The sequence below is a fragment of the Perognathus longimembris genome, chromosome 3 (assembly GCF_023159225.1).
Source record: "Perognathus longimembris pacificus isolate PPM17 chromosome 3, ASM2315922v1, whole genome shotgun sequence".
Taxonomy (NCBI): Eukaryota; Metazoa; Chordata; class Mammalia; order Rodentia; family Heteromyidae; genus Perognathus; species Perognathus longimembris.
Window position 1 is genome coordinate 75,908,567 of NC_063163.1, and position 16,194 is coordinate 75,924,760.

General features: G+C 63.4%; 2 protein-coding genes across 2 annotated transcripts; both read right to left on the reverse strand.

The window, feature by feature from the left end:
* Positions 1-606: 606 nt before the first annotated feature.
* Positions 607-9,069, reverse strand: Iqcn (IQ motif containing N; the record flags this gene model as incomplete). The annotated part of the gene is made up of 2 exons (XM_048340694.1): positions 607-1,575; positions 5,791-9,069. Coding segments are annotated over 2 exons (4,248 nt in total), but the record flags the coding sequence as incomplete, so codon positions are not given.
* Positions 9,070-14,195: 5,126 nt separating this feature from the next.
* Positions 14,196-15,950, reverse strand: Jund (JunD proto-oncogene, AP-1 transcription factor subunit). Its single transcript, XM_048342577.1, has 2 exons — positions 14,685-15,950; positions 14,196-14,636 (listed from the first exon to the last, which is right to left on the reverse strand). The coding sequence occupies exon 1, from the start codon at positions 15,793-15,795 to the stop codon at positions 14,713-14,715; it is 1,083 nt and encodes a 360-aa protein (XP_048198534.1). The 5' UTR covers positions 15,796-15,950; the 3' UTR covers positions 14,196-14,636; positions 14,685-14,712.
* Positions 15,951-16,194: the final 244 nt, after the last annotated feature.

The following is a 16,194-nucleotide window of genomic DNA, read 5'->3' on the forward strand; positions in this document are numbered from 1 at the left end:
AAAAACCAGATTGCATTGGGGATGGGGTGAGGGTGGGGTCTGGAGCACTGGAGCGGAGATTGCTGTCTTTTTGTGTGTGCATACAGCACACACGCACGTGAGGGTCCTGGGGCTTGAACTCAGGACCTGCGTGCTATCCTTGAGCTCTACTACTTGAGCCACAGCTCCACTTCCAGCTTTTGGGTAGTTAATTGGAGAAGTGTCTCATGGACTTTCTTGCCCCGGCTGGCTTCAAACCGTGATCCTCAGATCTCAGCCTCCTGAGTAGCTAGGATGACAGGCGTCAGCCCTTGGCACCCCGGTTTGTTATGTGGGCTTTGGGGAACTCCAGACACAACTGTTACTTGTGGAGTGATGTGGCTGACCTCAGTACTGGCAAGGCTTCCCTGTGGCCTCTGAACTCTGAGGACTTGAGGTGCCCATGGTGTCACAGGCCATGGGGGCTGTACCTGCCTGAAGGATTTGGGGTGGTGTCCCAGTTCCCATGGCACCCTGCGGCCTCAAGCCCAACCCTCATCACAGAGGCACAGGCCAGGACTCAGGCTGAGGATGTCTTTATTCCTCTGATCCAGAGAGCCACACAGCCTCCTGGCCACAGCCAGAGTCCTAGACACCAGGCCAGCGTGAAGCATGGGGCAGGGCACGGCTGGGTGCATTCCACTGGCCAGGCAGGCCCAGCAATGCGTCTGTGGTGAGGCAGGAGCGTGTGTAGTGGCCACGCCATGTGGACTGGAGGACCTTGGCTGCCACCTGCTGCCGCCTGAGCAGGCAACGGGTCCGGAAACCGCGCCAGGCTGACTGGATGGCGGTGGCTGCTCTGTTTTGATTGCAGAGCTGCAGGCTCCCCTGTGTGGAGGCCCAGGCCCAGGGCTTGGCATCCTGGCCGTGCACGCTGCGGCCCATGCCCTGCACTACGCGCGTGGCCAATGTGTGGCCACACATGTGGCAGGTGCGGGGACTGGAGCCCACCAGCATCACCACACTGGGGGGCGCAGGCAGCCCCGGGCTCAGTGCCTGGCACAGACTGCAGACATCAGGCTGGCAGGACAGGAAGCAGCGGTGGTCCGAGGCCAGCCTGCCCTCGCTGAGGTGGGTGCGGGGCCGGTGGGAAAGCAGGCGCACGTGGCTGGTGGGCTCGGCCCAGATGATGGGGAGCAGCTGGCGCCGCGCACGCTCCCGGCGGGTACAGTAGCCTCTCCATGCGGCCTGGATGATGATGGTGGCTCTGTAGAGCTGTGCCAGGTTCCGCCGCACGCGGTGGCCACGCCACGTGGCTTGGATCACGGTGGCCCACTGGTGCCACACCTTGATGGCACGCCGCACCAGGTAGCCACGGGCACAAGCTTGGATGATCACCACCGCCTGGACGACCATCTTCTCCATCGCCTGCACTGACACCATCAGTGTGCCGGGCTGCCTGGTGTCCGCCATGCTGCCTACGGGGGCCCACCGACCCATGGCAAGCTCCCTGCTGCTACCACCAAGAGCCACGGAGCGGTCCATGGGCCTGCTTGTCACCACGGCAGCCGCAGGGTTCCACGAGGGGCAGCCGGCCACACCAGCATCCACAGGGCCCTGGAGTACAGTGGGAGTCAGGGATGCCACAGAGGGGCGGGGAGCTGGGGGACAGGGGATGTGACACTTTCTCTGGGCCTGGGAGGTGGCCGGGGGTGAAGGTATCCCTTGGGTGGCCGCCGGTGTGGAGTGCAGGGAGGTCCAGGAGCCCGGATCAAGGCGTTTCCAGGAACCGCTTGACGTGCTCTCATAGCCCAATGAGACCCTGTGGAGCCGGGGGGGTGCACTGGGGTCCCTTGTGCAGCCCTGGCGCTCTCTGGGGTGGAGGGTGGGCGTGGCACTGGCTAGGGCCTGGCTGGTGGAGGCAGGTGGCATGCCCAGCACTGCCCCCCCCAGCAGAGCTGACACCAGGCTGTCAGGAGCAGCTTTGGAGGGTGGTTTGTGGCCATGGGGTATATTGGGACCCTGTGGTTTCTGGGTCCCACTGGGGACAGCATCTGCCTGGGATGCTGCCTTCAGAGAGGAAGGCAGATAGGGCTCTGCAGATGACACTGAGGTGGCAGCTGCTGGCCTCCAGGGACCACGTGAGGCCTCTGCCCCGGCCACAGACCCGAGAGGCAAATCTGCTGCCAAGGCACAGGGCGGCAATGGCCGTCCTAGCTCATTACAGCATGCTGTCCCGAGAAGATGGCCTGTGGGACTCGGAACCACTATCTTAAGTGGAGCTAGAGGATTTCTGGTGGCCCCAGGCCCCATGGCTCTGGGAATGGCTGTTCCAATGGCCTGGCCTGGAGTCCCCCTCCCAAACCGTGGTATTTGGTGGTCACAGTCACCATCGGATCGCCCAGAGCCACCTGGACTCACCCGGACCCCCATGGGCCCCACGGGTTTCCCACCCGGTTCAGCCTGCTCCTCCCTCAGCCCAGATGGCTCCTCTGGGGTGCCAGGGTGGCCTTGAGCCAGACCAGCAGTGCAGGGAGCCTGTGGGGAAGTCAGGGACCTGTCCATGGCCAGGGCAGCTTGGTAGGGACGTGGCGAAATACCCACCAGCAAGGAGCCCGCGGGTGGGCTCAGGGTGGCCAAGCCTCCAGAGGGGCCTCCGGGCAGACAGGGCCCCTGCCTGCCACCCTCGGAGGGCTCACCATTGGCCACAGGATCTAAAGAACAGCTCGGGGACACGCTACTGTCCATAGTCCCTGGGGAGGGGGTCTGGGTCATGCCATTGACCACAGTCCCTGGGGAGAGACTCTGAGCCACACCACCAGCCACAGTTCCCAGGGAAGGACTCTGGGCCACACCATAACCCATGGTCCCTGGGGAGGGGCTCTGGGTCTCACCACCAGCCAGGGTCCCTGGGGAGGGATTTTGAGCCATGCCATTGGCCACAGTCCCTGGGGAGCATCTCTGGGCCATGCTACCAGCCATGGTCCCCAGGAAGCGTCTGTGGGTGATGCCACCGGCCACGGATCCTGAGTGGAGCCTCTGGGCCACGCCGTCCCCCATTGAGCCTGGGGCCCCACGGTGCACCCAGGGTTCAGGGCAGACACTCTGGCCTGAGCTGCTGACCACAGACCCTGGGGAGAGACTGAGAGCCACGTTGCCAAGTGCAGTGTGTAGTCTCCCACTGGCCATGCCCACAGGAGGGCCCTGGGGGGCTGCTGACATGTACTGGGGGCTGAGGGGGTCCGTGGGAGCCTCAGAGTGGTGCTGGGTGTCCAAAGCTGGGGGAAGAGGGGAGCTGGTCTGGAGCACTGGAGGCCTCCCAGGGGCCGGAACCTGGCCCAGCCCTGTGACCACAGCCGCTGTAACCTGGCTGATCCAAGGGGTGCCTGGCTCTGCCTCTGCCCCAGGGCCCTGGCACCCCACCATGCTGTGGCCTGGCGGTGAACTCGGGGGGCCTGCCACCCGGCCCTCACTGGAGTCCCTGGCTGGACTAGGGGTGGCACCTCTGAGCCAGGCCTGAGGTGGCATAGGGGGCGACACCGGCTCTCGGAAGCCATGGCCCACCCCAAACACCACCGACGGCTGCACCAGGCTCAAGGCCCCCATGGTGGCCATTGACAGCTGGGGCAGTCCAGGGTAGAACCCGGCAGCCACAAATGCTGGTGTCAGCCTGGGGGCCGCCCTGAGGCACAAGGGCGTCTGGATGACACTGGAGGAACCTGTGCTGGCTGTGGACAGCTGGGAAAGAGTCGGGGATCCCACACCTCCCATAGTTGGCTGGACACAATTTGGGGGGCCTCCCTCTGCCATAGATGACCGAGAAAAGTTTGAGGAACCCCCACCTGCCAAAGATGGCTGGACAAAATTTTGAGGTCCCCCACCTGCCATGGATGGCTGGATAATATTTGGGGGTACCTCACTTGCCATAGATGGCTGGGGAACATTTTGGGAATTCCCACCTGCTATAGATGTGTGAAAAAAATTTAGGGGTCCCCCACTCACCAAAGTTGGATGGACAAAACTTGGGGAACCCCCATTTGCCATAGATGGCTGGACAAAATTTGAGGGCCCCCCACCAGCCACACATGGCTGGACAAAAGCTGGGAACCCCCCAGCCCCCATGGATGGTTGGACAAAGCTGGGGACCCCTATGCATCCCATAGATGGTTGGACAAAGCTGGAGACCCCCACACACCCCGTGGATGGTTGGACAAAGTTGAGGAAACCCCCACTGGCTATGGGTAGGTTAGTGCATCCCAAAGGCCCCTTGCTGGACTCTGTGGGCTGGGCCTGGCCTGGGTCAGGCCACGCAGCTGGGGGTGGCTGGGAGACAGGCACTGGTCCCTCTGGAGCCCCAGGTGGAGGGCCCTGTCCCGGGGCTCCCATTCCGGCCACGGTGAGCTTGGGTGGGCCCGGGTCTAGTGTGAGTGGACCGGGGTTAGGCCTGGGGACCCTGGCAGGGACTACAGCACCCAGAGACAGGCTCCTCCTCAACCCAGCCTTGCCTGGCTCTGGCGGCCCCTTGGGCAGCTCCATGGCCGGCGTGTCCTGCCCAGAGTCTCTCCCGGGGACCCCATGGAGACCGGAGGCCTTGGGGCCAGCCGTGGTGCTGTGGCAGAGGGTCTGCAGGAGGCGCTTCCCGGTGGCACTGGAGGCCTGGGGCTGACGTGGGGGAGTGGGCACAGGGCACACTCGGTCCTCGCTATCTGCCTGGCCCTCACCTGCCCAGTCCCGCAGAGGCAGGCAGGGATCAGGTGCCCACGGCCTCTCGGGCAGCTCCGTAGCACTGGCCATGGACCACGGGGAGAAGCTGCTGGAGCTGTGTACCAAGCTGAGGGACCCGCTGCCCTCCCGGCGGTCGGCAGCACCCGGCAGGAAGCTGTTTGCCAGGACTTCTCGTGGGTGCTGGGGCAGGCCGGTCACCAGCTCATCCAGCAGGGACATGGGCTGGTGAGACTTGGCTGCCGGGCCCCGGGAGTAGGGCAGGGCAGAAATGGCACCCTTCCTGGGAGTCTTCTGCTGTCTGTGGCCCGTGACCCGGGGCCGGGCTTGGACCTTGCCCGTGTCTGGAGAGGCTGGGAGTTGGGCACCAGTGAGCCGGGCACGGGGAGCACCTGGGGCACCAGCGCCCTCCCTTGCCCGCGGGGACACCTGCCGGCGGCTCCTGATGTGATTCTCAGTAACCTTGGACAGATGGTTGAGGCATCTGGCCACGGAGCAGGTGCAGAGAATGGGGGACGCTCTACTGGCCCCCAAGCTCTGGCACCAGCAGCTAGAGCCTGGGGGGGATGTGGGGGCCTGTGGGGAGTGGGGGGCCCTCCTGCCACTCGCCCTGAGCGACGCCATGCTGCCCTCCCCCGCTGGCATCCACGAGTGAGGGGCTACCCTGCTGGCCACGGGGGAATGTGGAGAGGAGGGGGCCACACCACCGCTCGCCGGAGGCCGGCTGGAGCTGGAGCCGACGCCATTGGCGGTGAGGACCTGCCCCGGGCTGGGAGGTGGCTGGAAGCAGGGTGACTTGGGCAAATGGTGTCCCTCTCCACCCGCCAGGAGGTCAAGATCCACCAGCGACCTACCAGCCCGTGGGGCCAGGCACAGACGGAAGGTTCCAGGCTTGGAGAAGACCTTGCCATGTAGGCCAATCTCAGGCCAGGACAGGCTGGGGCCTGGACTCGTGGAAAGGGGGCTGTGGTGAGGCGCGGCAGTGGCCAGGGAACCCCTAGGGGCTGGGGGCGAGCAGGATGGCCCCACCCACGCGGCGCTGTCCTCCATCCCCCGCGTGAGTGCTGCGAGGGCACAGAGCCCAGCAGCTACCACGTGATCAGCCCTGACCTTGCGGGATGGCAGCCTCCCTGAGGGGCTCACTGCAGCGCCCCATGACTGCGACTGGCCCACTCGGCAGTCCACCGCCCTGGGGGCCGACGGCATGGTCATTCTGCTTCCGGCCAGCGTCGAGGGCGCCTTGGGGAGGGTGGTGGCAGGCCTCGGGGACACATGTGACACAGGCTGGCTGAAGACGGTGCCTGGCTCGCCCGGGCACAGAGTCTGGCTGAGCGCCAGGCGCTCCTCGCCCGACAGCGCCTTGCTGAGCATGTCCGTCAGCTTGCCCTGCATGGCCTTGGCCAGCTCCGTCCGCAGCTCCCCCCGGGACAGCGCGCGGGTCAGGGTGACCCCCAGCTCGCCCCAAGATAATGCCTTGGTCAGGGCCGTGCTCAGCATGCTGTGAGGGAGGGCCTTGGCCACGGTGGCACCAAGTGCCTGGTTCAAGGCTGCCCGCACCTCGCCCTGTGACAGCGCCCTGGCCAGCAGGCTGCGCAGGTCCTCCTGGGAGCCCAGCATGGCCGCCAGCTCGGCGCACAGGGAGGCAGTCTGGGAGGCGGCCACATCCTCAGGGCAGGTAAGCATCTGGTTGGGTGGTGCCCGTGTGCCTGACATGGGTTCCCCGTCGCCCCAAGATTCCACGTTGCAAGCGCAGCCCACCGAGGCCAGCAGAGGCACCAGCATGCTTGCGGCCTCCGCGATGGCCGGGCAGGGGCCTGGGACCGACGGGCCTGGCACCTGGCTATGCGGCAGGACGTGGGCTGCTCGGCCTTCCGACTGGCTTCGGGTCACAGAACCCAGTGGCCCCAGGTCCTGGCAGGTCTGGGCGGACACCCTGGAGCTGGCCCCAGCCAGGAGGGGCTGGGACTGGGCCTTGCTGCTGAGGTGTGTGGATGGCGGGCGGGCCCTGTAGATGCACCTGGCCATGTCCCCGCCCAGCCCTGCCGGTCCTCGGGCATGGGAATGCACTTGGGTCAGACATGTGACAAGGTGAGCCAGCGATGAGGCCTTGGTCAGCTTGGTTGGTGCACATGCCTCGGAGGGCTTGGCGGGGCTGGCAGCTGTGTGGGGCCTGGATGGGGTCCGACGCTGCTCGGTGGATGAGTACAGCTGGGAGGAGACCTTGATGAGGCGCGTGGCCAGGTGAGCCTGCGACAGGACCTGGGTCTGCGTGGCAGGTGGATGGAGATGGGCCGCTGTCTTGGTGAGACATGCAGACAGCTGGGGATGGGGTTGTGCCGCCGGTGGACAGGCGGTGGGATAGGCATTGGGCAGGACCATCGTCAGATCAGCAGCGGGATGCGACCGGCCCAGGCAGGAGGTGAGCTGGGCCTGACACAGGGCCTTGGCCTGCTCAGCAGCTGCAGAGCCAGGCGAGGCAGCCTTGGAGAGACAGGGGACTGGCGGGGACTGCGCAGGGGTGGCCGGTGGGGCTGTGGCCAGCCGGGGCTGGAACATGGCTTTGCTTTGTCTGGTGGGCGTCTGCGTCTGGGCCGTGGCCTTGGTGAGTGGCAGGGACATGGAGGCCTCCATGGGCATCAGCAGCCGGGATTGTACCCGGATGACCTCAGTCCTCTGCTGCGTCTGTACCACAGGCTTGGGCTTCCCTTCAGCCACCTTTGTCCACGACGACGCCGTGGTCATTGCCAGTGTCATGCTGGACTTGGACACCATTTCCGGCTTTGGGTGTTTGGGGGCACAGCTCTTCATCTTCTCAGTGTCCAAGGGAGCCTTGGCTGGGCCCTTGGGTGCCCCCGTGTTCACGCGTGGCTGGGGCCCGGCCCTGGCCTTCCTGTCCAGTAGGAAGGATTGCGAGGACACCCGCACAGTACCTGCGGTCTGCTTCACGCTCACTGTGGTCTTGGCCTTGGGGGCACTCACAGGCTGGGGGGTGCAGGGGCCCCCGCTGGTGACTGTGGCTGGTGGTGGGGTCTTCAGAGTCCCCACAGCAGGGTGCACGAGGCACAGTGTCTTGAGCACAGCAGCCACGTTGCGGATGTGGGCCGGGGTCCTGGTGAGCATGGCAGCCAGGCGTGCCTGGGGTGCAGGCCGGGGCCCTGCGACGGCCGGACTGGTCTGGGAGGAGGACTTTGACGGCCCCACAGCTGGGCTCTGAGTGGGGGCGACCGCCAGGCGCACCTGAGGTGAGGTCTTCACTGGGCCAGGGCCCGGGCACGGTGTGGTGGGGGCCTTGGACCCAGCAGCTGTGGGGTGAGTCTGGGGAGGCATCTTGATGGAAGACAGTAGGCACATGGGTGCAGGTACCTTGAGCAGGGAGCCCGGTGAGTGTGTTTGCGTGGAGGTGCTGGTCAGAGACACCACAAGGTGTGCGTGGGCTGGGGGCCTGGGCATGGCAGGTGCAGAACACGTCTGGGGTGGTGTGGGCACGGTGCCCGGCGTGGGCATGGCACACTTCTGTGTCAGTGTCCTGCTGGTGGGCACTGGGCATGCCTGGGCTGGGGGCCTGATGGTGGAAATCCCGGAATACGCCTTGAGGAAGGGTTTGGTGGCAGTGGCAGGAGCCGCTGGGCTGGGCGGTGGCCTGAGGCACTCGGCGTCCACCTGGGCCTGGGTCTGGACCCTGAGTCCCCCGGGCACAGCCTGGCTGCTCCTCCCATAGGGTGGGGGCTCTAGGCCTCGGGGGGCTCGGGCAGCCACTGGCTTGGCCTTGACCACTTCCGTCTCTATCTGCTGGACCACGGAGGTGTTTCTCACCATCTTGCTCAATAGGCTGGTTTGGAACTTCTGCTCAAGATTGAGGGGGCAGGTGAGCCTGGTGGGCAGGGTGGGCTGTGGAAAGGCCACGCTGCAGGTTCTGCCGGCACCAGAAGCCCGTGCCAGTGGCGCTGGGGACTGCTGGGTGCAGGTGGCGAGGCTGTTCGTGGAGGGGCACTGAGTCTCCTTGTTCACCATGACGGGCTGGCAGCCCAAGCACTCGTCCACCAGTGGCTGGAAACGGACCTGCTGCGGCGCGTGGTAGGGGATGTCAGCGTCGCCCTCCTCACGGACCGCTCTCCGCAGAGCCGCCCTGCTGGAGCGCAGCAGGCGCCGTGTATGGAAGCGACGCCAGGCCTCTTGGATGGCCTTGGCCGCCGTCATCTGTGACACCAGCTTCTGCCGCAGCTGGTAGCCCCTCCAGTTGGCCTGGATGAGCGTGGCTGCCCGCGTCAGCATCAGATCCATCTCATCCACCAGAATGTTCTTGAAGGCCTGGCTTTCGACCACGGCCCGCAGGCGAGGAACGCGCCGGGGCCCCGGCTGGTCTTGGGCAGCTGGAGGAATGCGCCGGGGCCCCGGCTGGTCTTGGGCAGCAGCTGGTGGCTCATGGGCCTTGGACTGGCAGGGCGCGGGCTGGGGCTGGAGAGGAGGTATGCCCAGCTCCTCCAGGAGGCTGGGGCTGGGCTGGTGCAGCAGGCTCCCCAGTTTGTCTTGGAGACTCGGGGACTGCTGGGGGACAGGGAAGCATGGCCTGTTGGGTGGCAGCTGGTGTGTAGCCTGGAGCGGTGTGGCTGGATGCATTGTCTTGGTTCCTGAGCAGCTGTGCTGTGCCTGCCAGAGAGGGGAAGGGAGGGGTGCGTGGAGGGGCAGAGGTAGATGGGTGAGTAGACAGATGGATTGTAGATGAATAATGGAGGGAGGGATGGCTGGCTGGCTGGATGGGTGGGTGGATGGATGGATGGATGGGTGGGTGGATGGGTGGATGGATGAATGGGTAGATATAGGATAGATGAGTGGATAGTGGATGATGGATGGGGTAAGGGTGGATGATGGATGATGGGTGGAAAGCAGGAGACAGGAGATGGGCTGTACAGGTGCAGGGTTTATGCAGATCACAGTTCTTTGACTTGGGGTGAGTGCCGTTTCCTGCCACAGGTCGTGCTCCCGGGGCATGATCTTTCGCTCCCACCACACGCCTGCCTAACTTCCCTGATGTCTCTCTCCCTAACCTCTGCTCTATGCATTGACAGACACACAGTGCTGCCTGTGCTCATGTGCAGCCATGCCTGCTCTCCACACTCTCCCTGAATCTGAGGACACCTGACGAGCTCTGGTCACATTGTTTTACAAACCCCGCTTGTCTGTCTGTGAATTTGGGCTATTGTTATTTGGCTCCCCACACTGATAGTCTTTATGTCTCTACTGCAGGCCTCGGGCTTGGGTATGAAATAGAGGGCGCAGCTTTCAGAGAGTTTGGACACTTTGTACTAACCCTGGTCCATAATTTGGAACAAAAGACTGTACACACACACATGCACACACCCATCCATCCACCCACCCACCCATCCACCCACCCTCCCATCATCCATCTATCCATCCACCCATCTACCCATCACCCAGCAACCCTCCCACCTATCCATCTATCCCTCCTCCATCTTCCATCCCTCATCCAAGTGGGGTGGCCGGCCCTGGCCAGGCCCCTTCTCACCTTCGATGCTCATATAGCTGGAGGAGGAGCAGGGAAGGCTCAGTCTCAGAATGGCTTCTGAGGGGCTGTGAGAGTGGCTGCCTTCAGCTCTTCAATTCATGCAGCACTGCTCGGGGCTGGCTCTGTCCTCAAGACCAACACAAGAAAAGAATGTGGGGGCTGGGGATATGGCCTAGTGGCAAGAGTGCCTGCCTCATATACATGAGGCCCTGGGTTCGATTCCCCAGCACCACATATACAGAAAACGGCCAGAAGTGGCGCTGTGGCTCAAGTGGCAGAGTGCTAGCCTTGAGCAAAAAGAAGCCAGGGACAGTGCTGAGGCCCTGAGTCCAAGCCCCAGGACTGGCAAAAAAAATGAAAAAAAGAAAAGAATGTGACAGGGTTGATTATCGAGACAAAAGTATTTGAAAGCCATGTGCCAGTGGCCCATACCTGTAATCCTAGCCACTGAGGAGGATGAGATCTGAGGACTGTGGTTCAAAGCCAGCCCAGACAGAGAAGTCTGTGAGACTCATCTCCAAACAATGAACAGAAGGCTAAAAGTGGCACTATGGCTCAAGTGTGTCAGCCCTGAGCAAAATGAAGGTCAGGGACAGGGCACAAGCCCCAAGTTCAAGCCCCAAGGGGGGGGGGAGGGAAGTCCCATGGGAAGAGTGTCTGCCGATTATATTTATATCTGATCTTCTATGTTCATATCCTTATTATAACTGACATGGGCTACCACGAAGCTTGGTTATATTTTATATTCACATAAGTGTCATCTCACTAGAAGACAAAACAGTGCCCCATGTATACACACACTCAACCACAGTGCTACAAAATATATAAAGAACAAATCAACAGAACTACAGAAAGGAACAGGCCAACCCACAGCGGTGAGTGCAGGATTCATTGCCCTCCTCTCTCAGAAGATAGACCACCAGGGAAAACCAGAAGAGGCTGGCGACCTGAGACTTCCTCAACTTCCCTGCTCGAGCCAACACTGCCAGAAAGAGCAACCGAGGCTCTGAGAAGCAGAGATCCCTGTGCAGGACACCTCCAGGTCCACAGCTGAAACCGACTCACCAAGCCTTCCACTCTGAAGCATTCAGAGTTGCCCCAAGTCACCCCCTTCATCTTCACTCTTCTCCCATACCTACATAGGTGTCATCCCCCAGCCTGGCCCCCCAAACACCCTGTCATGATCACAATCAGCATTGTTATTGCAGCTGGTGATGCTCACGTCCCCACTGTAGAGGGCAAGTAGGACACTGGAAAGCAGGAGTCCAAGGGGCCTGGGGAAGCAGCCATGGCCTGCAAGGTCCCTGGCTACAGCCATCACTCTACAAAAGGAAATGCGAGGATCACTGCGTAATCCCAGCCTCGGCAGACAAATCCATGAGACTGTCATCTCCCATGAACCAGCAAACAGCCAGAAGTGGTCCTCTGGCTCAAGTGGCAGAGTGCTAACCTTGAGTGGGAAAAGCCCAGCGAGGGCTGCAGGCCCTGGGTTCAAGCCCCGGTACTATTCGTGGATAAATTAGTGCCCTGACAGATGAAGTCAGGGGGACCCCTCCAGGACCTGAGGGAAGGGGCTTCGGGGTCCAAAAGGGAGGACCAGGGCTATGGGGGTGGGAAGAAGAAAATAGGGACACCTGGACACAGACAGCCTGACTCGGTGATTTTCAGCAAATCCGAGTCTCAGTTTCCTTATCTGTCACACTAAGATCGACTCCACCTCAGGTTCCTCAAGATGACAAGCCCTCCATTCAAAGCCTCTGTGGGTGTGGACTTGAGGAGTCACCATCGGTGCACTGGGGGGGTGGGGGGGTGGCAGCACTTTGAAGGTCCTGGGAGACCAGAGGGGCATGGTGAGGTCCCCTGTGCACCCCCATGGCCCCCCCACTCACCTGTCCCTGAAGTTAAGCTCACCAGCCTGAATGCTTGGCCTTGGTGCCCTGGCAACTTTGTGACTCACTAGGTTCCAGCCAATCCCCACCAGCTCCTAGGGGTGAGGGTTCTAGAAGGCAGAGGCCAGAGCTGAGCATCAGTGGGGGCATGTCAGGTCTCAAGGTCACAGTGTTGGCTGCCTGTTGCTGGCTGCTCCTCAGCAGGAAGTTAGGGCTCTGAGTAGAGGGGTCCTACGATCTCCCCTCTACATCTGGGGGCAGCTTCAGTCTTTAGCCCTTTGGGTATCTGCTGAGTACGTATGTTTTGCTACTGTGGCCTGGGGCTACCAAAAACTTAAACAGCGCCAGGCATGGTGATACCTGCCTGTAATCCCAGCACTTGGGGGGCTGAGGCAGGAGGATCAGGGCTTTGAGGGAAGCCTGGGCCACATAATGAGTGCCTATTTAAAAAAAAAATAACAACGAAGACACAGCTGCTAGGTAGAAAGAAATCAAATGGGGGGATAGGCTAATCACAGAGCAGAGGTGGGGGAATGAGCCAATCACAGAGCAGAGATGGGGAATGGGCCAGTAAGAGCAGAGGCTGGAGGGGAGAGGGAGCCTGGGAGAAGCTGGGGAGACCTGGGAGAAGGATGTCTGAAAGGAAGGCACTTCCTGCACAGAAGCCTGGTGGGGAGAAGGAAGGCCTTAGGGCACATGGAGAAGGCTGTGGTTGGAGGGAATAGGGTAGGACGTCAGTGGGCAGTGGTTGGCAGAGGCAGGGGAGTCAGTCACCTTTTATCAAGGGAGCCAAGAGTCTTGGAAGGGAGGGTGGGCTTTGCTTTACATACTATTGGTTACTGTGGGTCCAGTGTTCCTGAATTTGGGGGTTCCTTAGGGGAGGGCCAGGTCTGACACCTTGGGATTCATATTTAAAGTGGGCTCGAGCCCTGAACCACAGAACCACAACCCTCAAGGGTTGTGAAGCCCATGTCCTGGGCCCAGGCCCGATGTGACTCACTGCAGGTCAGGCCAAGGCTGATGCTTCTCTTGGCCTCTGGGTAGCAGCCACCCGCCAAAACCACACAGCCTGGGCTGGCTGCCCTCAGAAGCTTCCAGAACAAGAGGCCAACAGGTCCCACTTGGGGAAGACTCCCCTTCACACTCCAAATGCCCCACACTGAAGGAAGAAATGCAGGTGGGTCTCAGGGCACCAGCCAGGAAACCCCTCCTGATTCCCCAGCAAGCAAAAGGCAAACACTGGATAGTTAAGGCAAATGAATAGTGGAACCCAGAGAGGAGCTGGCCACACTGGAGGGAGAGAACAAACTTCAGGGAAGGTACCAGAAGCTGTGCAAAGGCCCTGAGGTCCCACATACTAGCTAAATGATGTAAGGCTGAGCCACATCCCCAGCCCTTTCGGAGTTTGGAGGATCAAAGCAGCCCAACTTGCCTATCTATCTCCTGCCTATCTGCTGAGGGCAGATTACAGGGATTACAGGCATGCCTGCCACAACCAGTTCAGAGCAATGGTTTTAAGAAGAAGAAAACTTTTAAGGAAGGGGCTGACACGGGGTACAGTGACAGAGCTGGGAGTGGGACTGAATAGGTTGCCTGCCCAGCATCACAGAAAAACAACAGCCAAGCGTTACCTGTAATCCCTGCCACCCAGGACGCTGAGATCTGAGAATCAGGACTCGAAGCTACCGTGGGCAGGGAAAGCCCTGAGGCTCTGACTTGGATCAACCACTAAGTGAAGCTGAGAGGACCAGACCCGAGTGGGAGGCTCACGGACCGCGCCACCACCAGGTGTGGTGTGCTAAGCGGCCCAGGAGGAACTGTCCCCTCGCTCACACCGGGAAATTAAAGAATCTCTGCTTCCTCCCTGAGGCATTAAGTCCGTCTGTCCATCAGTCCTGCGGACACGGGCTGGGCCAGGCCGGGTCCAGTCCCGGCCCAGGGCGGAGCGCAGCGCTCGCGCCTCCAGGGGGCGCGCGCTGACGCGGCCGCCGCCACCACCGCCGCGGGAGGAGCGGGGCCTGCGGTGGGCGGGGCCGAGGCCCAAGCCAGGCCGGCCCCGCCCCGGGGCCCCCGCGGGGGAAGAAGGAGGCGGACAGCCGAGCTGGCGAAACGAGACTTTACTGAAAACAGAGAACTGGGCGGACAGAGGATTACAAACAGGAATGTGGCCTCGTAGCAAAACCAGACAACAACAGACGGGCGGCGGGAGAGGCGGGAGCGGGAGGCAGGGGGCGGACGGGTCTGCGGCTGCTTCCCACTTCTGTAAAAACCCGCGCAGGACACGCACGCGCGCTCCGGCCGGCGCTTGATCCCGAATAGAGACATAAATAGGGCGGACGGGCCTCCGTTCTCCGCGGCAGCAGTAAAAAAAGGGGAGGGGGGGAAGGCGGCGGCGCTCCCGGGACCCGCCCCGGGCACAAAGCGGCGCCGGCGGGCAGCGGGGTGGGGCCGTGCGCTCGCCCCCGGAGGGCGCGGGGGTCCAGCTTGTCGAGTCCCTGGGTGGGCGCCCACGAAGGGCGCGGGGGTCCAGCTTGTCGAGTCCCTGGGTGGGCGCCCACGAAGGGCGCGGGGGCCCAGCTTGTCGAGTCCCGGGGTGGGCGCCCCAGCGGGCGCAGGCGCTCAGTACGCGGGCACCTGGTGCTGGGGCAGCAGCTGGCAGCCACTGTTGACGTGGCTGAGCACTTTCTGCTTGAGCTGCGCCACCTGCTCGCGCAGCAGGCTGGCGGTGGACGCCAGCTCGGTGTTCTGGCTCTTGAGCGTCTTCACTTTTTCCTCCAGCCGCGAGATGCGCTCCAGCTTGCGCTTGCGGCACTTAGACGCAGCGATGCGGTTGCGCAGCCGCTTACGCTCCGCCTTGATGCGCTCCTGCGTGTCCATGTCGATGGGCGACAGCGGCGGGCTCTCGCCGAAGCTCGGCACGTCGGGCACCGTCTGCGGCTCGTCCTTCAGCGCGGCCAGGCGAGGCGGCCCTAGCGCGCCCGGGGGCGGCGGCGGGAAGGGCACAGGCTCCGCGCCCGCGAAGGCCACGGCCCCCGCGCCGCCCGCCGCCGCGCCCGCGCCGCCAGCGTAGCTGCTCAAGTTGGCGTAGACCGGCGGCTCGGGCGCGGCGGCGGCGGGGGCCAGTTCCCCGGGGGCCGCGGGGCCGGGGCCCGAGCCACCCGCAGGGCCGGGGCCGGGGCCCGGGCCGGTGGCGGGTGAGGCGCCCAGCTGGTTCTGCTTGTGGAGGTCCTCCAGGGCCTTGACGAAGCCTTCGGCGAACTCCTGCTCCTCGCTGGCCGCCACCTTCGGGTACAGGAACTGCGTGCTGGTCGGCGTGGTGGTCACCAGTCCGTTGGACTGGATGATCAGACGCTCGAGCTCCGGGGACGCCAGCTTCAGCAGCCCCAGGTCTGGCGACGCCAACAGCCCTTCGGGGGGCGCCGCGCTGGGGGCGCCGTCTGTGCTCAGGGCCGCCGGCGGCGCCGCCGCGCCAGGCTTCAGAGCGGCCGCCACCTGCTCGCTCAGGCTCAGCGTCAGCGCGTCCTTCTTCATCATGCCGCGGGCCGCAGTCGGGGTCGCGGTCGGGGCCGCCCCGGGAAACAGGCGGCCCGCGGACGCGAAGCCGCCGCCGCCGCCGCCACTGGCGTTGTTGCTGCTGCTGCTGCCGCCGCCGCCGCCGCCCAGGCCGCTCAGCGCCTCATCGCCGTAGAAGGGTGTTTCCATCCTCCGCCTCCCCCGCCGCGCCGGTCCGGGGGGGGAGTGGCCGCCGCCGCCGCCCGGGGGGCCGGCACCCCCCCCAATCCGCTGGGCCCTGCAAACGCCCCGGCCGCGGCCGCTACGCCGGGCCTTCCGCTGGCGGCGGCTCCTGCGCCCCTCCGTGCTGCCGCCCCTTTATAGCCTCGGCCCGGCGCGATGAGCTCACCGGCCCCGCTCCCCATTGGGTGCGGGTGACGTCTATATTTGCATTTGGAGGCGGGTGGGACCTTCTACGCCTGCGCGGCCGCTGTTGTCCAGGCGACGCGCCGTAAACGGCACAACAGCGCGCTGCCTTGTGGGTTGACGTCATGGGAGCCAGGACACGCCCACTCCCGCCCGCGGAGCGCGGAGCACGGCCGGCGCCCC

What these genes read in the sequence shown, in the direction of transcription:
- Jund (XM_048342577.1), bottom strand. Translation starts at nt 15,795, where the DNA reads ATGGAAACACCCTTCTACGGCGATGAGGCGCTGAGCGGCCTGGGCGGC.